Source organism: Amphiura filiformis, chromosome 7 (assembly GCF_039555335.1).
Source record: "Amphiura filiformis chromosome 7, Afil_fr2py, whole genome shotgun sequence".
Classification (NCBI taxonomy): Eukaryota; Metazoa; Echinodermata; class Ophiuroidea; order Amphilepidida; family Amphiuridae; genus Amphiura; species Amphiura filiformis.
This window is the reverse complement of record NC_092634.1, coordinates 25217246-25244206: the sequence shown is the minus strand read 5'-3', so window position 1 is coordinate 25244206 and position 26961 is coordinate 25217246. Positions and strand designations below refer to the sequence as shown.

General features: G+C 37.4%; 2 protein-coding genes and 4 non-coding genes across 9 annotated transcripts in view; 5 read left to right on the top strand and 1 right to left on the bottom strand.

Annotated features, from left to right (window-relative positions):
• The window catches only part of LOC140156945 (synapse-associated protein 1-like), a 38842-nt gene extending 28412 nt beyond the window's left edge, over positions 1 to 10430 (bottom strand). For 3 of the 4 annotated variants that reach the window (XM_072179987.1, XM_072179989.1, XM_072179990.1), the window contains exons 1-3: positions 10063 to 10429; positions 4072 to 4166; positions 124 to 264 (exon numbers count right to left, since the gene is read on the bottom strand). In XM_072179987.1, coding sequence (XP_072036088.1) covers positions 124 to 264; positions 4072 to 4166; positions 10063 to 10276 — 450 coding nt within the window. In that variant the 5' untranslated portion in view covers positions 10277 to 10429. The other variant, XM_072179988.1, reaches the window with a different exon arrangement.
• Positions 10431 to 10664: 234 nt separating this feature from the next.
• On the top strand, positions 10665 to 25224 carry LOC140156947 (small ribosomal subunit protein eS4-like). Its single transcript, XM_072179991.1, has 7 exons — positions 10665 to 10735; positions 14239 to 14316; positions 15132 to 15312; positions 17400 to 17497; positions 18034 to 18205; positions 21821 to 21931; positions 24635 to 25224. Exons 1-7 carry the CDS (start codon positions 10733 to 10735, stop codon positions 24772 to 24774), a joined length of 783 nt encoding a protein of 260 aa, XP_072036092.1. The 5' UTR covers positions 10665 to 10732; the 3' UTR covers positions 24775 to 25224.
• LOC140158069 (small nucleolar RNA SNORA16B/SNORA16A family) lies at positions 16120 to 16261 on the top strand. The gene has a single exon (XR_011859713.1). It is a non-coding gene; the product is annotated as a small nucleolar RNA SNORA16B/SNORA16A family (small nucleolar RNA).
• Positions 17589 to 17731, top strand: LOC140158067 (small nucleolar RNA SNORA16B/SNORA16A family). The gene has a single exon (XR_011859711.1). It is a non-coding gene; the product is annotated as a small nucleolar RNA SNORA16B/SNORA16A family (small nucleolar RNA).
• LOC140158071 (small nucleolar RNA SNORA16B/SNORA16A family) lies at positions 18468 to 18610 on the top strand. Its single transcript, XR_011859715.1, has one exon. It is a non-coding gene; the product is annotated as a small nucleolar RNA SNORA16B/SNORA16A family (small nucleolar RNA).
• LOC140158070 (small nucleolar RNA SNORA16B/SNORA16A family) lies at positions 21085 to 21227 on the top strand. The gene has a single exon (XR_011859714.1). It is a non-coding gene; the product is annotated as a small nucleolar RNA SNORA16B/SNORA16A family (small nucleolar RNA).
• Positions 25225 to 26961: the final 1737 nt, after the last annotated feature.

Sequence of the window (26961 nt, the reverse complement as noted above, 5' to 3'; positions counted from 1 at the left end):
TGTAGAAGGTCTTTCTGATCTTTTGTACCTGTGATAAGGCCATAATTTGCTCCTTCATAGTGTCTTCTTCATTGTAGCCTACCCACGGTGGTACTGCTGCTTCTGACCTCTTACAATGCTTACCTGTGATAAGGCCATAATTTGTTCCTTCATAGTGTCTTCTTCATTGTAGCCTACCCATGGTGGTACTGCTGCTTCTGACCTCTTGGAATGCTTCTCTTTGACAAACTTCTCTTGTTCTTTGTTGAAATCACCAACTATCGTCTGTAGCAACAACATCAATAAATATATACAAAATTAATTTCAAAAAACACTTAAGGCTCATTCAATGATCCCAGTGAAAGTGTAAAAAAAAACCCAAAATTGTGTGTAAATTGCCTAAAAGTGAAGATTATAAAAGTGACTAAAAATATTGTCATTAGGTATTTTTGAAAGATAAAATTTGGGAAAAAACAAGGAAAACAATAGTATTGACAAAGTTGAGTAACCATTCAAATAAATGTTGCTAATTTCTCTACTTCGTAGAGAAATTACATATATATCTTATTTTGTTTTTGTGGCGCCCTCTACGGAGGCGCGCCACAATATAGGCATGATTTTGTGAAAAGCTTCTAATTTCACTCTTGCTAGATTGACTTCATAATTGTTTTGCTAAAATTATGCTCAGCTCAGAAATAAAACCACAATTTGCTTGGATTTTATTTTATTATTGTTTTCTGATATGCACGGGATAAAATGGTGAGCGTATATTCTTTGTTTAAAATACAAAATTAGGATTTATAAAAACACCAAATAAATCCTGACCTTTGTATGCGTTCAACCAGTTTACCGTGTGCCTTAGAACCCGATAGACGGTGACATTTGACCATACACTAGGATCCACAACATGCTCATCTATCATGGGAACAGTTCTTAAACCCTAATACATGTGTACATTCATCCTTTGAAAATTTGGATACACAAACTCATACTCTGCAACTTGAGGTCAAATTTTGCACTATGATTATGTAATTGAGGTTATTGGACTGTGCCATTGGGATGAGACTCTTGTGGTCCATAGTGATACGATCAATTAACGAGGCATCTTAAACTGATGGCTTTTGTTTGCTAATTATACCATAGAATCGATATAGCGGTTATTGCCAAAGTTGCAATATGGTGGCACAATTGGGCGGCAAACTGTATGCAAACAACACATCATATTAATTATACATGTTCTACATTGTTGTATTTTAAAACACTGAAGACCAAAATTGACTAGCTACTTCTTCCATGATTGGATTAAGTAAATAACTAAATCCTGTTATCTACCCAGCAATGTTTGCTTATCTTCATAATAATTGTAACAAACTGTAGTGTACTAAATGGTATAAGACAGAAAAGGCAAACAGACAGAAATTTAGAGTTTTAAATCAGAGAGTTGACAGGAAGCTGTAAGAGTTAAATTGTTATGGATATGATTGGTGTAAGCGCGAAAATGTTGAATGTCAGATCAAAGTCATCCGAGGTGAATTAAGTAATGTCAATCACAAATTGTTACAGGTCATTTGAGGTGGACTAAGTTTATATTTGGATTGTCAGAACACCTTCCCCAATCAAACACATTTCTCTTGCATTTGATCATCTTCTACTCTTCCCTAGAAAAATCATTATAATACCAAATCTACACACCATGGAATTCACCATATCACGTCCAAGTTCACATTGGGCGCCACATTCCTTTTTTAAAGGAATTTTTATTAATACAGCTTTCAGTTTAACCAATAGCAGGCTATTAGCACTAATAAAGGTGCCAAAATCTGAATATTGATGAATTTTACAATCCTCCTGATGATCACTGAATAGGCCTTTAAATAAAATTGAAGCCAGTCATTAAAAAAAAATTAGACCAATATCAAGGTCTAGATGAGGGGTCACTGTTACATTGGGTTATTCCATTTAAAATCCACACTACCCCTGTGGAAGATTTTGGAAGTATCTTTCACAGAGGGAGTATGAATTTCAAATGAGATTAGCTCATGAACTTATTCTATTTTTATCACACGCTCCTTCTGTGAAAGATTCAAGTTGAGTCTTTATCAGAGGGGTGTATGTATGGGATTCAAACGGAGCTGCCTCATACATTCATTCCAGTTAAAAATTCATACTCCCCGTGTAGAAGTTATTTCCAAAATCTTCCACAGGGGTAGTCTGGATTCTAAATGGAATAGCCCAATTTGCAAAAGCATTCGTAAACCCTCAGTTCATCACCATTTTTGGATTCTTTGTTTGATAGCAAGCACCTTTCACTTTTCTCCACCCTAACCCATAGCAGATAAAGGGAGTATCCCATTATGCTTTGCGGTACCATAATAGAACTGATTGTACCTAAAAATGTACACAAAATCTCACACTTCAACTTTCAATTACTCGCTTAAATCAGGGAAGCTTAGACTTTGTTTGAAAAAAAATATCACCCATAGAGTATTGTGAATCTATCAATAGCTCTCAATATCTAAGCGGCTCTTGTTTATATTTTGTATACATTTGCTATGGAGCATGCAGATATACTGCAATGCATGATGGGATACTCCCTTGAGCTGCTGTGACCCTAACCTATGTAAGAAGTCACAGTATGTCCATTTTTGCTGAACAGGGAGAGCACCTTATAAGATCTATTTAAGGGCGTGCTACACCCATATATTGGTTTGATTGGTCTAAAAAAATATTTTTTCATTTATAGCGAGGCAATATATGCACGGATCATGTGAAATAAAAAAAATTTAAAAAATAAATAAAAAGGTGCTTTTAAACCATTGTATAGTAAGTCATTTTAGCCCTATATATTTTTTGTTTACCGTATCCTGGTAACTCAGATGCGTGTTTCATAACAAACCATAATTTATTCTTTTCAACATGTTCAAGTAGGGTACATGAATAGAATACATTAAATCCTTTGTTATACTCTCTATAGAAAATCTAGTGGTGCTTGCAAAATATATAACACTGAATAAATTAAATAAACACTTACACAATAGATGCATAGTCATTAGTTAATTTGATATTGATGTTGTTATTGATGTGTTGTTAGGAGAAGAAAAGGCTATTAGGTCACCGTATGTCAGGTTATAGGTCAATTGGTTCAGGTCAAATTTAAGCATCAATTTTGAATACGCATGTGAGAGTCTGTGATACAAAATGTATCATAATGAGGAATAATTTTGATATTCTGTCTTTAACTGGATATATATCGAGAAGTGCAAGGTGGATATACTAATATACCTTGGGATGTAAATGGTGAGTACAATTTAGAATGCCTAGTTGAGATGGATTTCACAAATAAATATAAAATAGTTACCAAAATCACAAAAGATAAGCTTACGGAAAACTACCCAATATGGTGGTATAGGTGACAAGAAATACAATTTTTTCAACATTGCTGTAGTATGGTTGTGGTAACCTGTTACCTATGGCTTAATTAAGTTTCAGTGAAATAATGTCGCAAGTTAAAAATACAAAATATAGATCAACATTGAAAATAGAAGCATTTTAACCAGTTCCTTTTTGATAGTTGTGGAGCACCAAGTTCATGAAGTCATAAAAGAAATCAGGAACCACTTATTCCCATTTTACATATCAACTTTATTTCCCTAACGTGTTAGCAACACATATCCAACATTTTAACGAAATCCGTTGATATTAAGCTTTCCAAAATGAAGTGAATTTAAATCATCAGTGATGTACCACCTTTTGGCTTCTACTTTTAAAAGCATGTAAGCTACGTTGATACCGATGCCACCAATAAAACGAGAAGATTTGCCCCTTCATTTTGCATACCACTTTGTCCAATTTTTTTGTAATTTCTTCACAAAATGCAAAAAAATGCAAAAAAAAATCAATGGGTGTAGTACCCCCTTAAAAAAAAAGATCATCTAAATTTTTTAGCATGTTCTGCAAAATACACATACATCTAGGTACACACAGTGCAATGGTGCAAACAGATAGCCATACACACCCACATACATTGCCATCACACATTTGTAAGCTAAGTCAAGCATACATATCATATGCACCCCAAATCTACACAATTACCTTCTCTTCAACTGTTTTCTGTATAGCACTAGCTGTCTTTGTGGCTTGTTCTGCAACTTTCATTGTTCCTTCTTTAGCAAAATTGTACAAATAACCTGCAAATTTGTAAAAGAACAAATACAAACAAAGTTCACGCAACTGATTTTTTTTTGCTGCACAGTGATAAGGGTTTAAACCATATCCCATAAAAACAAAAAAGTAAAAACACGTATGTGCTCTTCATTTTAAATTTACAGATTCGTGACCCGATCAACAGCCTCATTTGCTATTTTTCTTCATCAAATTGATGTTTTTGGTATCAGAAGAAATCCCTCCCCCAATTCTTGAAACAATTTTGGTTATAATATAATTAAGTTGAATATCGTTCTTAAATTTATCTTTCAAATAATTTTGTGCTGAAATACACGCGCAGTGTGCAAAAATTTTGACTTTCATCACTTGGAAGGGGTGCAGATTCCGCAGAATCGACGCTGAATTGGTCGCCCCCCCTAAGGTGGCGCCCAGGGCACATGCCCCAGCCCTCCCCTCGCGTCTATACTCCACTGTTCCTCCCGAAAGATACATAAAGATATAAATCTTTGCGATCAAAAACACAGAATTACAACTTTGGATGTACAGGCAAGTGGCAACACTGACATATTACACTATACAAAATGTGCTCCATAAACATGTAGAAAGTGCGCACAATTCCCATTCAAACACATGATAATGATATGTAACATGATCATGAAGTTCGACGCGACGGAGAACGCATTGTTGTTGTGCATTAGGTTGTACGTCTTGAAGTTGAATTGGGGTAATATTGGAAAAGGTGGAGCATTCCATTTTTCATCATTACAAATATTTCACAACTTTTAACAAATTACAGGCTTTGAACAAATTACAGGCTTTGAGTTAAAAAAAATTGAGGAGTGTGATAAATATCACAGGTCTCGAACTTGTGAGGAGTGCTATTTTGTGAATGATAAGTATGATTGTATGAGTGCGAGATTGCACTCACACTCCTCAAAACTCAAAGCCTGGAATTAAGGGATCTAAAATGAGCGTTTATTGCGTTTCGACAGTATTTTTTGTGGGACATGAGAGCACGTCAGACCTATCGAATTGCATTCTGAATACTGAAGCATGTCTTTTTCTGATATCAAATAATTTTCATTTTTGAAAATCACAATATAATACAAATTTTATGACAAATTATAAAAATTTGATATTTTTCAAATTTTTGATATATAACAGTCCTCAAGTAAATTATATAAATCTAATGTTATATTCTTAAAGTGTATGTAGCAGGGAGGAAAAGCCGACGGTCAATTGAAAATTTTGACCTTTCATATTGAAGATATGGATTTTTTCCCAAAAAGACCTAATTTTTTTGGTGTTTTGGGAAAAAAATCCATATCTTCAATACTAACGATCAAAATTTTCAATTGATCGTCGGCTTTTCATTCCACCTACATACACTTTAAGTATAAATCATCAGATTTCTAAAGTTCAAGTACTGTTTTATCAAAAATATCAATTTTAATGATTTGCCATAAAATGTGTATTAAATTGCGAATTTCAAAAAATCAAAATTATTTGATATCAGAATGACATTCTTCGTATTCAGAATGCAATTCGATATGTCTGATGTGCTCTGATGTCCCAAAATAAATACTGTCCAAACGTTCATACCCCAGCCCTTAAATGACTAATAATTTTAAATTCACAATCCAGCATCAATTTGTCATATCCCTAAAAATGTTACCATACACCACGAATGAGCCGTAAATTCGGCCCCAGTCAATTTTGTTTTATTTTGTGTTTAGAAAATATAAATGACCATCCACCACAACTGAGCCCGGATGTCGCCAGTGCCACTATTGAGATATGCTCCATTGAACTTAACAATAAACAATAGGAAACAAAAGATTTATTGACTGTTTTATTGATTTTCACTACTTAAATGTCAAGTACTATAGACATGATATACATCATTTTAAAGCTAATTTCAAGCAGAATATTTTGGTTGAATATCTCAAAAATGATGATTGGCGACTTCGGGCTCAGTTGTGCTGGATGGTCACATCATAAGCTTTAAAATGGTATACATTGTATATCATTTGACTTCAAACATTATCCAGTAGCGGGGTTATGGTTTATTTACTTCAATAAAATGGTAACCTTTTATCGGGTCAATGTGTCTTTTACCACATTGCTGGTAATAAATATCAAACAGTCATAATTGGCGGTCATTTCAAATCTTCCTCAAGTCAACAAACGATGTTCAGGAATGTCCTCTCATTGTTAATTGTTGTTTATACATACCTAGACAAAATACAATGCTTTGTAACCCACCACTTGAACAGGATTTAGCCAAAGTAAACAAAGATTACATGAGCTATTTAATATTTTTTTACAGATATAGGTAGAAGCTTTCCTCTTCAACAATTGGATTATTGATTGGTTTAAAGGTGTTTGACTAGCACTATCAAAATGAGATACACGTCGTACCAAATTGATGTACGGTACATGACTACAACCTTACACATTTTACACTGTAACTCAGAATACAATTTAGGACATTTACGGCTCAAGCGGGCTCATTCGTGGTGTAAGGTTACAAATGGTTTTAAATAAATGACAAATTGATAATGGCTACTTAGTCATTTAATTTGTCATTAAATTTGTCATGCTACATTTGTCATTCATTAATTTGTCATTTTACAAATTATTCATAAATTCGTCATTAAAAAAGGAATACCGGTATTTATAAGTCATGAAAAAATATTTGTAATGATGATAATTAATTTAAATTATGCTATTAACTGTTTCCTCAATATCCCAAGCACAATTTCAACATCTTATCTTTAAATTGAATGATAAAATATTTCATACAGCATGACTAACTTTTAATTTGCCAAATAAGACCCCTTTTTTGATGAATTAGGCCAACCCCAAGTAAAAATAAAAACATGTTAAGATGTTTAGCATCCTGGTGTTTTGAAAAAAGGGAAGAAGAAGGGGCTTTTGTTGTTGTTTACAAAACACTTCTAAATACAGTACCCATATTTAAAGCCTTATTTTGTGTATTCGGCGTTGTGAATGAACTCTGAAAACTGATGAGGAGGTAGCCCGAGGTACTCACACCTCCGTCACTACGATTTCCACTGTCCTTCTCCGTACGAAGGTCTGAGACTCCTGAGCATATCTGGTCCAGGGTACACATAAAATACCACTTTTTCTCATAAATACCACTTCCTATCATTCCTCACGTGAAGATGAGACTTAAACAAAACATATTTGGTGCATGTTCGTAAATTTTGAGCACATTTGAGGATGTAAAAAACCAGACTTGTGACTGTTATCGTCGCCGTGTTTTGAAATCTTCCTATAAATAGATGCCGTCAGTGTGACGTCATCACCGCGACGTGATTTCTCGGTGCCCCGTTTTTACCCACGTATGGCATTCATGGCCCTAGTGAGGAAGGAACAGGGCTAGCCCTAGAACTCTGGCCATAGTATCCGTTTTTACTTCCACTAGGGCCAGAGGCACTTACATTGAAAAAATTGTTGGAGATGGTTGAACGCAACAGAACAAATAAATGATGAAAATTGACCTTTTCATTGTGTTCGTGGGTCACTTGCCATGTACCACAAGAGCTGTAAAATTCCATTTGAAAAAACATATTTTTCATATTAGGCTAATGAAAGTTGATCCCCAGTTTCCCGTTACATAGTTTTTCATGACTGGGTAGGTGACTGTTTCATTATTCATTATTCATTATTTTCAAACTTTCATTATCGGTGCAAAGTTAATTACGGAATGCTATGTTTTGAGGCCCAAATAAAATAATAAAGTATAGTAATGACCATACCTCCTCAACATCTAAAGAAACTTGCACGATGGACTGTGACAACTTGCTTTCCCCAACACTGCATCTCACTATCTCGAGATCAGACAGCGACAGTCCGGCAAATAAAACATTAAATGATTGACCAATGTCGGTTGTAATAATTCTCCACGGCAGTCGGACCTTGCCCTCCTCCTCCACCTTCACAGAAATTAACATATTTATCAAAAACACCAGTAGGGGAAAGTAAATTGTCACAGTCAAAATGAACAAATAAACAAAATTGAATGCAGAAATAAACTAAATTTGACAATTCGAACGTTCACATGGAGGTTGCTGGTAAAAATCATCACAGGGTGCATGTGTTAATAATAAAACAACCATGCAAGAAATTGACAAATAAATCATTTTATTTATAAGTTTATTTTATTAAATACATATATTTGTAAGAAAAGCAGAATAAATTTGACTTCAAATTTTATTTATTTTATTTATTTTGATGTTGTCTATATATAGCGCTACATAGTGCACGTAGAAATGCTTTCATATTTGTTCATACGCTGGTTCCCTTGAACTTGGCTGCCTCTCTTTGTGTTCGGTCTATCCATTTAGTGGTAGGAGAAACTTAGATGCAGGGAATTGCTAGTCTCCAGTAAATGCGCCCTACGATATCGCCATTTTACCACAAAGTTTAACCCAGCGTTTGCAAAGACTATTCGGGCCGGTCAGGGTCGGCGTAAAAGTGCTTAAAATACGTGTCGGACGTGAAAGATGACATTAAAACTATCCTTTTTTCTTAAAAACTTGAAAAATGTGAAATAATGAAATAATGGAAAATAATGAAATATTTGATCGGCATTTTTTTCTTTCCTTATTCGGGTAACGGGAAACTGGGAGTCAACTTTCATTAGCCTTATGCACACTTTCCCTACCTATTTAAATTAAATGAACCTCAATATTGACCATTATATTGTACCCATTTGTGTTACCTTCAATTTGACGATCCCTGTTGATTTGCCGTGAAAACGCTTGCATTTACTTGGAGGGAATTGTTCGGTTCTTCCGTTATTTACATCATTGGCATCATTTGACCTCTTGTCCTGATGCGCCGAGGGCTCTGTGCCTTTTCCATTTGCAACAATCTTCCCTACCAATAATGCTTTGCAGTCTATTACCATGAGATTTTATTTGGTACAATGTAGTTTGTGGGATACGATAGATACATAGCCCATCATACGCTTAGTATTATGGGTAGCCTGCAATCGCATTCGCATCTGACATACATTTGACCTCACGATCGCCTCATCCCGGTGATCCCGGGCTCGTCATGTCCATATTAGGCCTACTTTAGGGTGAATAAATGACGGAGTAGTGGATTAGGAATAGTAAATTAACATGAAACGTAAAACACCTGTATAAAACGAGAATAATTCATGCATGACCGACCGGCCGGCCGTTGGAATAAAAAAAATACACGCTGGATTGTCTTGGAACTCCAAATGCTTTAGACTTTAGTTACAAACAGAGATTGCGCTAGTAAAAAATGCATTTCAGCCCCTGCCCAAGTTCATTTTCGGACTCCCCCGTAAAGTAGAATAGTCCAGATTATCGTAACCTTTGACATTGCCAATATCACACAAATGTCGTCTATTTCATGCCGTAAAGATGTATGAGCAAGTTTCTGAAGAATATTGGTAAGTTTAAAGGCCAGATATCAGGCTAACGAATATGATCTGCATATATAGAAAGATCCGATCGTTTTCTGAACGTCAAAATTTGATAAATGTCAATGGTACAATTCTACGCATGTGAAAGTCGTCGGGTCATTTCTCAACACAATACCTGTCAGAGGATAATTTACATCATGTACATAGGCACAAAAGACCGTGTTCACGTACCGTTACTCAGCCAAACATGGCAGAGTAGGTCCCGGATGGTCTGTACATGTTCCTATCTCCACAACGTTATACCTTTCCAACAAGGAAAGAGATACAAAAGGCGAACGGGGCCATGACATGCCCATGATGTTTCGGGCTATTATGAGGAGGAGGCACTTTTTATTTTGTTGTTTTGGAAGATAGGCCCCTCCTGTGATCATAAAACTCTTCTAAATGTGGAGAAATTATCACACACTATTCCTAGCATTATGTTCACTTACTGCCCCATTCTTTAGCTGTAGTGATTGCCGCATCTGTGTCTGATACTGGAGACTTTTCTTCGCCTTCGAGTTGTGATTCAGAACCTGGTTCATTTTCCACAACAACATCAGTTGGTTTCTCTGTTGCACTTGCTTCGTCATCTTTTGACTCAATCTTTCCCTCTTCTTTTGGCTCAGCACTTCCACCACCCCACCAACTGCTTAGCATTTCCATTGTCTATGTAGATGTCCTTTAAAATAACTTAATTTACTGAATATAATGTATTTTTTCAGGCTGTAAATCCTGTTACAATTGTCATTTCGTCACAGCCAAATCTAATCTTCGCTACACAGAGCACGTCGCCATGTTTTGGTTTTGATGATAATGAATTAACTTCCGGTATCTTCGGACCACATCGGAAATGAAAAAATGTGTGCATATGCATCCGATTTATTTTATTGTGCATCTATTTTGAGCAAAACAAAACCAACTAGGACGTAAATAATAGTCTATAAATTACATTTGATCGAATTATGTAGCTTTTTCAGCTACTATGATAGGTTATATTTAGTATATAAAATCAATATATTTTCGTTAAAGTTCGGAAAATATTTTTCACGTGAACTTCTGCAAATGCCAATTCCGAAATGAATTGTGGGTAATCTGCCTCTTCTACGAACGGCCATCAACATGGTGAGAAGTGAAATCGTGTCATTCTAAAATCCCTGTAATCTTACACTTTGTATTCATATTTGGAATTTCAAATTGGTTGCTAACAAGGGCCATAGATATGGTTTTCTTATTATAACAAAAGTTGTTCCCTTCAATTTAATAGGGAATGGAAAAGTAAATTCAAAACATACTTTACTCCCGGACCTTTGCTATTCATGCATTCGCATGATTCCTTATACCGTGGTACACTGGCACACATCACCACATACACGTATGGGTATGGCCATACCATAGGGAATACGGGATGTCTTGGTACAGTAACACTAACAGCAGATTCCTCGCACAAATTTTTGGGGAAAATGTCAAGGCTCTCTCAGTCTCTGTCTCTGGGCCTAATTTTGGAGCTGGTGCCGGGTTTTTTTTTAACGCTAAACACATGAATGACATACTCCCATGTACTCTGCAGTCCACGCTTTTTAATGCGTGCCGGTTCGAAATTCTGAAAATTGGTAAAAGCGTGGAGGTTTAAACTTTTTGGGTAAAAAGCGTGGAATGGTATAAAGCGTGGGAATAAAATAAAAAGCGTGGGCTTGTTTCAGCTTAAAGTATATTTTTATTGAATGTTAAAACAATCATAATTCCAAGAAAAATCGCCAAACCTGCGCAAGATAAAATTCCATTTGATGCAGGCAGCGCCTGTTTACGTGAGTCCAGACCAGCGCAATATCCTCCCTGGAAGCCCTTCCGTGATATACAAATGTCTGATTTTTCCATGACGTGTTACGATGTGTGGTACGGTAGTTAATTCTTTACATCGATCATACGTATGAATGACGTCATTAATCATGCATAATTGATTGAGCGAAGAAGGGTAGGATATAAGTCACTGAACACAGCGCACGCGAGATACGAATCAGTTCATGCAGAGTCTTAGCCAGAAATCAGAAACTACCTGTCCAAGCAGAGACCAAAATTTGACCCTCAAATATAAAACAACTTGTCTATGCCCATGGAAGGGTCACTGTGGTCAGATAATGAGATATGTCCTGATTTGGCCTTTTCATGTCACTCTGAATTAGTCTCAAGTTCATATAACCTTAAAATCATCTATTTTAGAGCTATCACATCTGTAAAATCCATTAAATCCACCCGTCTAAAATTAGATCAACCCGTCTTAAAGACAGGTGGACGCATGGCTGGCTAAGACCTTGAGTTCATGACAAGAACAACATTTGGACGCCAAAAAAGTACTGTTATACATTAAAATGTTTATTGTACAGTACAGTAGTAGCAGGGTTCCCGTTAAGGTTTTAAAAATGTGCGTCCGTAATGACGCAAGTTTGCTGACGAGGTTGCAAAAACTTGCGTCCAGACAGATTTTTGTAAAGTCCCATCTGAAATTCACGATTATGACGATACACACGCATTCCGGTCTACACCTCATCAAATGTTGATTGTTAAAAAAAAAAAAAAAATAAAAGTGCATTTTCGCCGTGATATTCCATCTCCATTCGCTATGATAATTTTTCTCATTTCTGTGTCAGTTTTGGTCCGAAACTTGGTCAAAAACAGGTGCAAAAACATGACCAAAGTCTGTCAATCTTCAGCAATTTTCGTTCGTACTTTCACTTCCGCGTTTCTATTTTTAAATTAACGTGCTGTTGATGCTACAAAAACTAAAACACGCGCTGCCACAAATAATACGAAAAAGGGTTATCATTTGGATTTTGTCTTTAAAATTGCTTTTATTCATCGTAACAATAATACTAATAAAGGAAACCTAGATTATTTATGAGAAAATAAACTTAAAATATTAAAAATTGAATATTGTCAGGTTGTGATAAATAATTAAATAAACACCGCACGTTAGCGGCACGTGCTTGCTTGTAAACAAACAGCTGTACAGCGATCGTTCGGAAAGCATGCAAAAAGTGCACGATTTCCTGACGTTGCATTTACAAATATTGCAGAATTTACTTCAATTCTCAGCAGGTGGGTCAAAATTTTGGGGCTTTTATTATCTTAAAAATATAAAAGAATAAACATTTCTTATTTTTATCATCAATTAATGATAAAATTTCGAAGTTTTGTCTGCGTCCAAATGCATGTGACATGGACGCAAAATACTTGATTAGCCATGTGAATTTGCGTCCAAATTTGTAAAATACGCGTCTGGACGCAATGACGCACACTAACGGGAAGCCTGAGTAGTAGTAGCTTTTCACTTAAAATTTACATTGTTCACATAATGTTTCAACTTCATGGAGAGAAAAACATTGGACTTGCATGTGTGAAATAGGAGCCTTATATTAAGTATGCATGGACCAGGAGCTAAAATGAGCTTCTGGTCCCAAAGATGGCTCCTGGTCCTATAGTTTGCAGTGTAAAATATTGGACACACCAGGAGCCAAAACTTGGCAACCATGGGGTAAAAAGAGCCTGGGTGCCTGGTTAATATAAGCCTTGCGTGCAGAATTCGGCAATCGGCATACTTGATTTACTTAGAATTGCATGTGACTTCATCAATGACAATGGATACAAAAAGTGGTGGAGTCAGGAATTTTCAGTATAAAATAAAGGGTGCCTCAGTAAAAAGGGTGGGGGTCAAACCCCACTGCCGAGTAGGTATGCATGAACAAAAAACACAATTTATTTTTTTCGATTCAGATCAAAGTGCATTCTAAGTAAAGTGCTTCATGGGTGTGATTTCTCTTTTTCTGAATTCATCTTTTTTGGGGAAATTTCTTTGAGGCAAAATTTTAGCCTGTTCTTTCATCAGCCCATTTTGAGCATATGCTCAGTCAAAATTCCAAAATGGACTGATGAAAGAAAAAGCTAAAATTTTGCCTCAAAGAAAGTTCCTTTTTTTTCAATAGAGGTCACTCATACTCTCACCCCTGATGCTTGGAATGAATAGAGATAAACATTGAAGATTCACCACATTCAATGAGGGTGAACTTAGCACTTAAATATAAAAAACAATTCCTGCGTGTGTGTTTCATATTTTTGAGTCTTGATGAGCACGCTACATGTAGAAACTGCTACGAGTGCTAGTGTGAAAGCGGAAAGCAAAATCATTGAGCCTTTGAGGAACCTCTTTCAGACGCGCCTCGCACGGTTCATCACACACTTCAAATTGAAGTCAATGGAGGAGATTAAGATGTTAATTGTTATCTCTCATCGAACTAGTGTGTGATGATGTCTGAGCATGCGCAGCTGCAATTTTTTGAAAGTTGCAATTTTTTTGAAATGGCAAAAGGGCTTATAGTCTTCAGGTGGTAGCTGAAACTTTACAAAAGGTCAAAAGTCATCATATGTATACAATTTTATAAAATTACAGAAAATAAAGGACTCAAGGTCAATGAATTTGGTGAGTGGCACTGAGTGGGTGGATCAGATCATGTCACAAAGCCAAAATAATAATTAAAAAAACAATCAAAATGGTTGCAATGTTTGGATGAGAATTGTGTATGATAGCACTAGCAAAGTGTTAAAATTGCATCTTCATGTTTTTGTTTTTTCAGGCGCGTGGTCCCAGGAAACATTTGAAGCGCTTAAATGCGCCCAAGCATTGGATGCTGGATAAATTGACTGGAACATTTGTAAGTACAAGTAACATTTACATTTGGTTGATTTCAAATGAATTCAACAGTGTCGCCAGGTGAAAATGTGACCCTTTTTCACTTTTCTTTTCTCCTCTAATTTATAAGTAGCAAGGGGTGAAACTGTAAAAATCGATTACATTTAATTCCATCATTCAAGCCGAATTTACACGCCATCACTGAGCGACGAGCAATTGGTAATTGGCCAATGAGGTAACGCATTTGCCTGACGCAATAAAAAGTGAGCTACCTCGCTGGCTAGAAACCAATCGATTAGCGGTGGAGTATAAATTCAGCTTTAGCGTCTTGATTTGCCATTGGGTAAATATGTTGTTGCCATGATTGTGTATACTCGGGCCAAATGATGTCGATTGAGAAACGCTTCTAATTTTCACATGCATGGAGCAAGAAATTTATGACCAAGTTTTGTAAGAAGGTACTCCACACAAGAGCCGTGCTTTATTTTGGGAGTATGAATCATTCTCAAAATAATGTGACGGTGTATCGCACTTGGCATTCCAGGTTCTAAAGTTATGCTTACTTTATCCTTAAAAACTTGTCTCCGGATTGAAAACAATCTGGTGAAATTTTTAGAATTGGGGCAAGAGATAATCGTCACAACATGACTGGCCTTAGTGGGACATTGACTAAGTGAAATTGGACTAACTGAAATTGGACTAACTGGGACTGAACCAAGTGGGATTTGGACCGAATGGGATTGGAGTTGGACTAAGTGGGATTGGACCAAATGGGATTGGGCCAAGTGGGAAATTTCCCAAATCATACATGCCAAATCAAATTTTATTTTTACGCAGGCTCCAAGACCTTCAACCGGTCCCCACAGGCTGCGAGAATGCCTCCCACTCATCCTCTTCTTGCGTAACCGCCTGAAGTACGCCCTCACCTACCAGGAAACCAAGAAGATTGTCATGCAGCGTCTCATCAAGATTGACGGCAAGGTGCGCACCGACATCGGCTATCCAGCTGGTTTCATGGGTGAGTTTCATGAGATAATAAATTGATAATGATATTTGGATTTGTTGTGTAATGTGACTTGTCATCCACAGGGACTGTCTTTTGGATTTTGCAGGAGAGCATTTCTTCTCTTCTGGAGCCTTCAAGGAGAGCTGTTTAGAACATTTACAACAGAATGTAAGGAGAGAATTGTCAACTAAGGAGAGCTAAAAATCACTCTCCTATATCAGTTTTAATTAGAGCAGTAGAGAGCAATTGCTCTCACTCTCCTCAAAAGGCAGTCCCTGCATCCACCAGGTGGAACTCAAGGTGCAGTTGTGAAGAGCAAATTAACAGAGTTGTATAAACGAGTCATGGCTTGTGAAGTTGTGACTCAAGGTAAAAAAAGGCGCCTGACTCGAGTGATGTTCAACCGACTCGAATTTGTTGACTTTATACAGTGACATGACTTGACTTGCGCTAAAAAAATTGCTTGACTTGAGCCAGTTTTGGGTAACTTGTTACAACCCTGCAATTGAATGCAACTAGAAATTAGTATTTTGTTCTGGTACACCAGAACGAAATACTAAACGAATTAATTACATAACGTAAACATAATGTAGCCAGAGGTTTCCATTGGAATAATTATATACACCGGTAATCTTTTTTGTGAAAAATGGGGGGTCATAAATGTGGCTGTGGATCACAAAATGCCCCTTAGTTTTAAAGTTTTATTCACTTTGTTGTTGAATTATGAAGAAAAAGTTGACGTATTTGTCAGATGTCTAGAATATTTAAATCATTGTGGAATTTTTGAAATTTCCAGCAACACGTCCAATGGAACATTTTACTAGGCCTTATCGAAGCTGATGCAGCCAATGTTAGTGGCTGTAGCAGTCAAAACAGGCCAACATCAAAAACAGTTTTCATTTATGGTCGCTAGTTTGATAAAATACAAGTCATTCTAGCATTACCCAATGAAAATATAAGTATCAAATGTAAATTTTATAAACACATCAAAAGAAATAAGTCCCCCTCTCAAAATTACCGTATGACTGTTTGCTAAGCGTTGTATGAAAATGAATGATGTCAATGACTTCATGGCTGAATGAGCCCATATTAAAGACAAAAACTGCCCGTTCCAAAAGTCACAAAGTAGGCCTGTGCTTGTTAACTGCAAGGTGTATTGGGACAAGGAATGAGGCTGACCATCTTACCCATCAAGATGGGGATTTCAACCGGATTTGCATGGCTGAATGATCAAGAATGTTCACTTGGTGAGGATTTTAAACTCAGTCCACATGGGTTTTGCATTAGTGGCAAGCATGAATCAACTTTTGTGACAAGCATAGGCCTACTTTGTGACTTTTGAAAAGGGCAGTTTTTGTCTTCAATATGGGCTCATTCAGCCCTGAAGTCATGGACATCTTTTATTTTCACACAACATTTAGTGAACAGTCATAATTATTTCAAAGTTAGTTTTATTGGTACAAAACGAAACCTTCTACAGGGGTGTGAAATCTCCTCTTTTAAAGGAGTATGACATTTTTCAGTACATATCCACGAAAAAAAGCATATTCCCAAAATTTCAGTTGATTCCGATTTTGCGTTTGCGAGTTATGCATGATTATGTGTATTACACTGCTCCATAGACAATACGTTGTAATTTCGTTCTGGTGCACCAGAACGAAATTCAAATTTCACGATATCTTTGCTAAACGAATTAATCTGCAAGAAATATTTTGTACATAAACATTATGTAGCCAGAGGTTTCCAGTGATATAAAAATCTCAACTTTTTTGAGAAAAGTGGGGGATGATCGGCTGTTGATCACGAAGTGCCCCTTTAAGTTGAATTCCTCTTTTTTGGAAATTTCTATGAGGAAAAATTTTAGCTTTTTCTTTCATTTTCAGCCCATTTTGAGCATATTTCAGTGCTTTTCCTTTTTTTTGAACAAAGTTACTCTTTTTTCCAGTGAGGTCACTCACACCCCTGCTTCTAATGCTATGACGAAATATTGGGAGGGGGACTTATTTTTGTTGATGTGTTTAATATAATCATCCATTATCAAACTCGTTTAACCATTTTAGCAGTTACAGTAAATAATGATTTTTCTTTCCCACATGTAGATGTGATCACCATTGACAAGACTGGCGAGAACTTCCGTCTCATCTACGACGTGAAGGGACGTTTCACAATCCATAGAATAAGCAACGACGAGGCCAAGGTAGGCAGGAATATGAAATCACAACATGTTCTGAACAAGATGGGGCAAAATTAATTGTCAAATGCACCAGTTCCTAAGTCTGTTACCAACATGTTGGCCTCATCGAAGATGGTGCAGTCATATGCCATGGCTGTATCGTTCAAAACGGGCCCAGAGCAAATCACTTTCTTTTTATGGTCGTTAGTTTGGTGTGAATTCCCAACCATTCTGGCATTACCCAAGGAAAGTACAATCAAAAACCTCTCCAACAAAGTCTACAAAGGGAAAATTTTTAACAGAATTGATTCCAAGGAATAAAATTAAAATGAGCATGTGGGAGCATTTTGTTAGCTTTTTGTAAGGGGGTGGTTAGCTGTTTGAAATGGGGGGGGGGGAAGTTACCGATGTTATTAATTGAGATCTACCAAATGTCCGAAAGTGAAAACTCATTTTTTAGCAAGCAAAAATAATGTCATTTGTGCTGTTTTAGTATTATGGTAGGGGTGGCACAAGGTGTCCTTGATTGTAACCAATTTGTCTTAATTTCTTGTCCACAGTATAAGCTGTGCAAGGTCCGCAAGGTGTGGTCCGGCGCCAAAGGAGTGCCCCATCTGAGCACCAGTGATGCCCGCACCATCCGCTACCCAGATCCCATCATCAGAGTTCATGACACCGTCAAGGTGGACATTGCTACCGGCAAAATCACAGACTACATCAAATTTGACAGTGGTAAGTGTTGTTGTCATTCGGGGTGAACACAGGGCTATGATAAAAGTTTAGCAGGAGTCCTATTATCAAACTTAAACTCCATTTTAATTCTTCCATAGGGTAAATATTTATATATAGAGTTGAAATGGGTTTGCTGGTTTGGACTAAGGATGCAATGCTAATGTTAGTGAAATGCAGCACCCCTAGTTCATATAACTGCAAGTACCGGTATTAAATGAAGCTTTTCACAAAGAACTACTTTCTTGCAACTGTGTTGCCACCCTGTAGGCCTCATCGAAGACGGTGCAGTCATATGCGATGGTTGTAGCGTTCAAAATGGGCCCAAAGCAAATTGCTTTCTTTTTATGGTCGTTAGTTTGGTGTGAATTCCCAACCATTCTGGCATTACCCAAGGAAAGCACAGTCACAAGTAAACCCTTCAAAACATTTTTTATGCCTCCACCGCGAGGCATACTGTTTTTGCAATGTCCGTGCTTCCGTCCGGATACGATATCTCGGCCATGGATGGGCGGATTGACTTCAGATTTTCAGGATAGGTGGGTCATGGTCAAAAACTCGGGCTACTTTTTTTTGGGTGAGGTTCAAGGTCATATACTGAGGTAAAAGGTCATTTGAGGTCAGAGGGCCTATTTTCCTTATTTACCTCTTTTCTCGGAGACGGGGGTCGCACATTCCTCAAACTTGGTGGGTGGGTGCATCTTGACCCCAGACAGAACAAGTTTATATTGGTTAGTGGGTCAAGGTCTCCTGAGGTCATGCAGGGGTCATCTGAGGTCAAATTAGCAAAAATAGTCCTATGGCCATGAAACTTGGAAGGTACAGTCAACATTTAGAGCAAAATTTTTGGAAGGTCATTTTGGGGTCATCTGGGGTCACCCAGGGGTCATCTGAGGTCAAATTAGTAAAAACTGTAGTATTGGCATGAAACTTGGAGGGTACAGTCAACATTCAGAGCCTAATTTTTAGAAGGTCATTTTGGGGTCCATCCAGGGTCACCCAGGGGTCATCCGAGGTCAAATTAGTAAAAACTGTCGTATGGGCATGAAATTTGGTGGGTACAGTCAATATTCAGAGCCAAATTTTTGGAAGGTCATTTTGGGGTCATCTGAGGTCATCCAGGGGTCATCTGAGGTCAAATTAGTAAAAACTGTTGTATGGGCATGAAACTTGGTGGGTACAGTCAACATTTAGAACCAATTTTTTGGAAGGTCATTTTGGGGTCACCAGGGTCAGTGTCCCAAATAAGGAAAATATGGAGGTTGTCCCGAGGACAACTAAAGCATGAATTCTGCTTGTCCTCAAAACATTTTGGTTGTCCCCAAAATATATATGTCATGTTTTTGAGTGCAAAGGATCCAAATAGTGGTTGTCCAGGGGATAAGTACATAGCTCAATATGGTTGTCCCCAGTGATTTTTGTACAAGAGGACAAGAGGATAAGTGCTTATTTCGAACACTGCCAGGGGTTATCTGAGGTCAAATTAGTAAAAACTATCGTATGGGCATGAAACTTCGTGGGTACAGTTAACATTTAGAGCCAAATTTTTAGAAGGTCATTTTGGGGTCACCAGGGTTCATCTGAGGTCAAATTAGTATAAACTACTATATGGGCATGAAACTTGGTGGGTACAGTCAACATTTAGAGCCAATTTGTTGGGGGTCATTTTGGGGTCATCCGGGGTCACCCAGGAGTCATCTAAGGTCAAATTCAGTCTTCTCTTTTAGGCTTGAAGCTTTGTATCAACTTGTGAATTCCACATCACTCCCTTTGGTGGAGGCATCACGGTCGACGCTGTAGCGTCGAAAACCGCGACATCCGAGAACCGCGGTCCATCTAGTTTTAAGTCTGCACTTCCTTTTGTGTCGTGTTCAGTTCACATGAGCTTTAACTTGATCCAAGCAACTTTGTTCAATGAAATGAAGTTGCTTCAGAGATGCATATTGACTGAAAGGGGTAATGGTCTTCAGATCTCAAGAACTTTGGTGTACACCAGGAAAATGTAAACAATCCTTGTTGGAAGCCTGTAGTTCAGGCTTGCTGACTATGCAGGGCCAAATAAATTTCAAAGATTTGTGTGTTGGAAGGCCAAAATATACCTTGTTTTACTATGTTTGGTGTACATTTCAGAGCTGCTCAAGGCCCAACCTCTAATGGTCCGTTTACCACCAATTGAAAATCCATGCTGTAGTACCATAACTTGGTTGATTATCACACAACAAAATTTGATTTATTGTAATAAAATTCTAGTCATATCCTTCAACGGATCGAAGTTTGAAAATCACACTAAATATCTTGCATCGTTAAGTCCTGAAGTTAATTTTTGTACTTCTGTAGTTAGAGTATGCGGAGGTGATCGGCGACCTCGTAGAAGTGGCGAGGGTCTCCTCCCTTTCACGCGGTGTTACCCAATGGGTCAACAGTTTTGTTAAGACCGTTGCTCGGCCAATCAGCATAATTGTTTATCATGTCCGTGTTTACACTTGTGTATGCTTGGCGCACAGCACAGACCACGGCAGGCATGAGAATTTTCCTTTTTTAAAAGGAATTCCTTCTTTTTTGGCCCAAATGTGTTTTTATTTCTTTTTGGCCCGTTTTGAGCATTTTTGCCATATTTTACGCACCTTTTCCTTTTTTTTTCTTTCAGAATTTTCCATTTGTTGAACTCTATTCTCATGCCTGCCATGGAAGTAATAAAAATTAAACCACATTGAAAGTCCCAAACCCATCTTAGCTCTTCCATAGGATTTGTGTGTTACAAGTTGCAATGGGTTTAGACTTAGGATGCAATGCTAATGTTAGTGAAATTCACCCCCAGTTCACATAACTGCAAGTAATGAAGCTTTTAAATAACATTTTCTAGTTCCAAACAGTTGCAAACCTGTAGGCCTCATCGAAGATGGTGCAGTCATATGCCATGGCTGTAGCGTTCAAAATGGGCCCAAAGCAAATCACTTTCTTTTTATGGTCGTTAGTTTGGTGTGAATTCCCAACCATTCTGGCATTACCCAAGGAAAGCACAGTCGCAAGTAGTTCACTCAAACTTGATCCAAGCATCTTTGTTTGATGAAGTAAAACTGGTTTCAAAGATTCGAACCGAGTGAAAGGGGTATAGGCCTCAAGAACTTCTAAGGTGAGCATCTGGAAAATGAAAATAACATTTGGGAACCTGTAAGTAATCATTACTTACTTGCATCATTGCATTTAGTTGGTAAAGCATTCAAGAATATTTAACCTATTGCAGCTGTGGTTCTCAATTATATTTGCTTGCAGGCCATGGAGGGCCAAGCTAAGTTCAAAAATCTGTGTTTGAAGGCCGAATACACTTTGTTTTGCTATTTTAACTGTACATTTCAGAGCTATTCAAGGGTCAACTACAATAATATTGGTCATCAGGCTCCTTATTGAGAACCCTTGACATATTGCAATAACTAGCCTTACCTTTTAGCTGTGGCAAAGCTGCAATTGTTGAATTCCTACTCCTAAGTGTGATGCTTTGTCCAAGAAAGTGTTAAACAGTGAAGTTCAGTTGTACATTATATAATCTTGCTTCAATGTAAATTGCACTTCAAAATTTATGTTAACATAGTCTCCTATTCTCTCTTTTATCTATTTTAGGCAATCTGTGCATGATCACAGGTGGGCGTAACTTGGGGCGTGTGGGTCTTGTCACCCACCGTGAACGTCACCCCGGATCCTTTGACATTGTACACGTCAAAGATTCCACAGGTACGGTATCTTTGTTTCCTTGCATATCAATGCATCAGACACTGTCTTTTGAAATGAAAGATGGTCAAAGCTCTTCTGGCCACCTGAAGAAGAGCTTTTGCACCTGCAATGGCCATTACAGTGTAAAGAGTTAGTGAGTTCTGAAGAGGAGCTGTAAATCACTCTTGCACATGTATGCAACTTAGAACAATGGCCCTTGCTCTTCTCAAAAGACAGTGCCTGTTTCATCAAATATTTGTTCATTAAATAGTATTTGTATATAAGATAATGATTGTACATCGTGTGTGTTTACCAGTTAATATTTGTACGTCACATGTGTTTGCCAGTTGAGCTTGAAATGACCAGTAAGATGGTCCCGCTTATTAATGCACACCAAGTTCCACTTCAATGAGAGGGGTGTTTAGATTATCTGCTCATAGACATTGTATAGGTTGATATACCTCAAGTTAAAGTGGTACTAGTGGGCATTTCAAGTAAATACAGGGGAAGCTTGTCAAAAAGTCTAGAGCATTATGTTTACAATATGATTTGGTAACAGAAAATCCTGTTAAAACAAACTAAAATCCAAGGCCCTGACAATTTTATATTTTATGACAATTTTATGTTACAAAGGTTCTACTGTAGGTGATCGTAGGTGTCATACTCAAAATTCCCATAAAAAGTGAAGATTAAAATCAACTCGATAAACTCTAAAATTATAACCTCTTTGGTAAATTTAGTTTTTGGTTAAGTATGCGGAGGCATAGCTATTGCATTGAGCATTTGCTCCACTGAACTTTGCCTCCAATGCATTGTGTGGATCAAGACTCATTGCAGTGGCATACTTGAAGTGATGTATAATGTTGTTACACACACTGCTACAGTGTTGATGAAAACTTAAAATACCCTGATCAAGTAGGTAGTGTAGTTGTGTCATGTATTGTGTTGTGTCATAGTAGTTCATTTGTATTGAGTTTATATTGCTGTTTATATTATAGCGAAACTACCAGATTATTTTTTTTTAAAAATCATAAGATTGTGTGTAGAGTAGTGCCAAGCTCCTTGTGCATAACAAGTTGAAAATAAAATCTTGCCCCGTTATGTAAATGTCATGTTCAACCATTACGGATTTACGGTGGTGTAATAACCATGCAATCACATACGGGGAGTTATGGATTTTATACTGGTAGTTAGCTTCAATAGTAATAGAATTTCATGAAGTGTTCCACTCCACATCTGATCACATTTAGAACTGCACTCCAGCCTCATTAATAACGCATAGATAGCATAATAGCACATATGAAGTAACTCGTCTTGTCTTTACTGTTTATCGGGTCGCATGCTTGGTAATGTTAGAAAAACAATATTATCAAGTCTTATTTAAAATAAACTTATATTGACCATAAAAACAAATAAAAAAAGCCGGCTCTCAACACGCGATATTCAAAATTCCCACGCCTAAATTGCCTGTGGCAATGACATCATGCTTATTTGTGCTTAATTGGCATCACCCTTCATTGTGTTACTGGGACGTCATTGCCACCACAGGCAATTTTGAATATCGTGTGTTGAGAGCCGGCTGTTTCTGTTCGTTTTTACGGTCAATATGAGTTTGTTTTAAATGAAACCATGTGATTCGTGCTCGATAATTGTTTTGAAAACATACGGCATAATGTTGTGATTGTGATTGTCGGAGTGTCCATTTAAGCTGAATTTATACTCAAAATCACTTTTGCAGAAAAGTGATCTAAAAACGATTGGCACGCAATAAGTATGCAAAAACGATGCTCGGTTGTCCAAACTGCGCATCACGTTTACATACTAAGCATGTGTGCAATTCGCTTTTCTGCAAAAATGCAAAACCCAATAGTAAATCCGCCATATTGGATTGTTGCATCGGGGAGGTTGCATTGGCAAAGGCTAAAAATCAAACGCACACTTCAAATTGGAAGATTGCCCGACACACAAGGAAAAATATCTGAGGTAAACTGCAGTACTGCAATATTTTGCCTTCCATGAGCTACAGACAAACATGGCAGAGTTACGACTCGCTGCTCTCTGGTATATAACCTCACCCATAAATCTAGTCTGGCTTAGCTACTGCATTGAGCATTTGCTCCACCGAACTTTGCCTCCAATGCATTGTGTGGATCAAGGCTAATTGCAGTGGCATACTTGAAGTGATGTATAATGTTGTTACACACACTGCTACAGTGTTGATGAAAACTTAAAATACCCTGATCAAGTAGGTAGTGTAGTTACTAGCGTGTGTTGTTGTGTCCTAGTTGTTCATTTGTATTGAGTTTGTATTGCTGTTTAAAGCTAAAACTACCAGATTATTTCAACAAAATTGCATGAGATTGTTTGTATAGTACATGTAGTTCCCAGCTACTGCATGAACAGTTGGAAACCAAAACATGTCCTGTTATGCCATTCAACCCATCTGACATATCAAGAGACTGGTGTTGGTGACATTAATAACCATGCATTCCCATAATGGAGTTATGAACTTTATACTGGTAGTTTGCTTGAATAGTAATAGGATTTCACGAAGTGTTCCACTCCACATCCATCACATTAGAACTGCACTCCAGCCTCATAAATAACGCATAGATACGTACGTACGGTATATTGTAGAACAAAAGATTGCCATTTTTATGAGCATCTCTATCACAAATCCTAACTTTTTTTTCCCTTCCTTTTCTCGTCTTGACTATTTTTCAGGCCACATGTTCGCCACTCGTATGTCCAACGTGTTCATCATCGGCAAGGGCAGCAAGTGTTTGGTTTCACTACCAAAGGGTAAGGGTATCCGTCTGACCATCGCAGAGGAACGTGATCGCAGAATCGCAACACGCTCATAGAGGCATCCATCCTTAAGACTTTATGAATCGCAGTAACACGATCATACACAACTTTTCCTGAGACTATGAATAACCCAACAAAAACGAAACTTGAAACATCAATATTGTTGTCAATATCATGTAATACTTGTGGTAAAATAAATTCAAATGAGGATTTTATCATTCCTCTACACATTTATTTCATTACAAGTGCAATTGGCCAGATCCTGTTAATGACAATGAATTAATTAAAAGTTCCATGTTTGTTGCAACTGAATATACCACCTCTTTGGAAATGTAAATTGTATCAATAAACTTTTATATTTCTGATGGTAATTTGCATTGTGGTTAACAGGATCTTTGTCTGTATGGGTGGAATGTTGATGAAGCAACAGCCCATTCAATTGTGAGCGGAAAAAAAATACAGAAGTTCACAAAATAAAAAAAGGAATCTCATTGAAGAGAACCGAATATGATGAGTTTTTGTGTCTTTATTTTGCCTCCTAACACTTGTTTGGGACTTAAGGGTTTAAAATAAGAACTGAGTAGACTTTAGTTCACTGCAAGTTTTGTAGTGACATGCTTATTTCACTGGTTGCAGTATCAAATAGCGTGTTAAGTTGAATATACACATGCAACTTGTGGCTTGAAGGCAAGCTTGCATCGCAACTGCTAAAAAAACATTGACGTCACTACCAACTAAAGTATACAAGGGTATTTAGATTTGCATAAACTTGGACATCATGGGCTACACAAATACCTCAACGGTATGTCCTAGATAGGTCAAACTATACATTTTCTGCATCATTGTGATGAGAGGAATACATTGGAATGGCTTTTAACACAATTTTAGCAAGTTTGAAATTTGACCTTGTGTAAAGTTTGCTGACCTTTTCCCACCAAAAGCTATTCCCATTCAATTGCTGTCAGGCATTTTTTTGTAGCCCATGATGTCAACTACCTGTGGTAAAAGTGTAGTTCCCCCCCCCCCCAGTGGTATCATTTAATCAAACACCCCGTCTGAGGGGGCCAGGCTTATGCACTATCTATGTTCTGGCAAAGGTGCTTCATATTCTCCCTATTCGCTGTTGTAGTGCACATTACAATATGACCGTTGCTAGGTCAACTGGATCACGCTTTCTTTGTTAAGAACCACTGATCGAAATGATCACAACACAAACCCTATGGCATACAAAATGTATTAAAATTCGGAACAGGTGTATGACCCCAGGCTCGGAGCAGTAAACAATGGTTACTAACGTGCACTATGACAGCGAATAGTCGAATTCCAACACCTCGAATTAACCTGCAAATCAATATAACTAGACTGCCTGAAAATTTGCCTAATAATTTGAATTAGGCAGGCTAAACTTATAGTAATCAAAAATTTGACACACATGGGGGTGGCCATTTGGGTGCAGAATGTGATCAGCAGAGCAAAATGATTAGTACCCATCAGCTTCCAATGATTATGGATAAGACGATCAAAATGCAGAAAAAACATAGGAGCTACCTTATTTATAGATGGAATGTTATAGTATGATCATTAAACTATAAATCCCGAGCATTTCAAGAGGGTCCAGTGTTGCATATTGAAGAAGCGGGCTTGTCAATAAACACCAAAAACTGATGGTACCAATATTTTGATACAGCCTGTACGCGTTCACATGTGACATATATACGCAACAGTTTCCTGAATACGCAATTACAGGGCAATGTATAGAGTGTATGCAATAAACCAACGGCAACGGTATAACAATTATGGCAGCCATGCTGGAGGACAGTTTTAAGATGACAGAGGGACAGGTCATTAGATCGATTCCACAACCATTCATACCTATCACACGTTTTATTGTACTATCATGCGAATTTTCCCGTGGTACCTTACGGAGGACAGAATTTTATTTAAATGAGGATGACTCTAGTATGAGACGTCGTATTGCATACCCTCTATTACCAGGCCTGGAAAAAAAAATTTTAATTTCCCAGGAATCTCCCTTCAACATCAGAATTTCCCACCATTTCTTTATCCAAAAAGCATAATTTCCCTCCAGAAAGCATAATTTCCCTCCAGATTACCAAATTTCCCAGGCATGTGTATTACTGCTGAAAACCTCTCTGGTCACTTACCAATCACAGATTGTGTGTGCCAATCTTAGTTATTCCCTGGGGAAATCTCAATATTTAGCCAAGTCACAGACTCAAGTT

Excerpts from the sequence above, each read along its gene's own strand:
- LOC140156947 (XM_072179991.1), top strand. Across the intron at positions 15,313-17,399 it reads CTATCCAGCTGGTTTCATGG|ATGTGATCACCATTGACAAG; the intron begins GTGAGTTTCATG and ends TCCCACATGTAG. Across the intron at positions 17,498-18,033 it reads TAAGCAACGACGAGGCCAAG|TATAAGCTGTGCAAGGTCCG; the intron begins GTAGGCAGGAAT and ends TCTTGTCCACAG.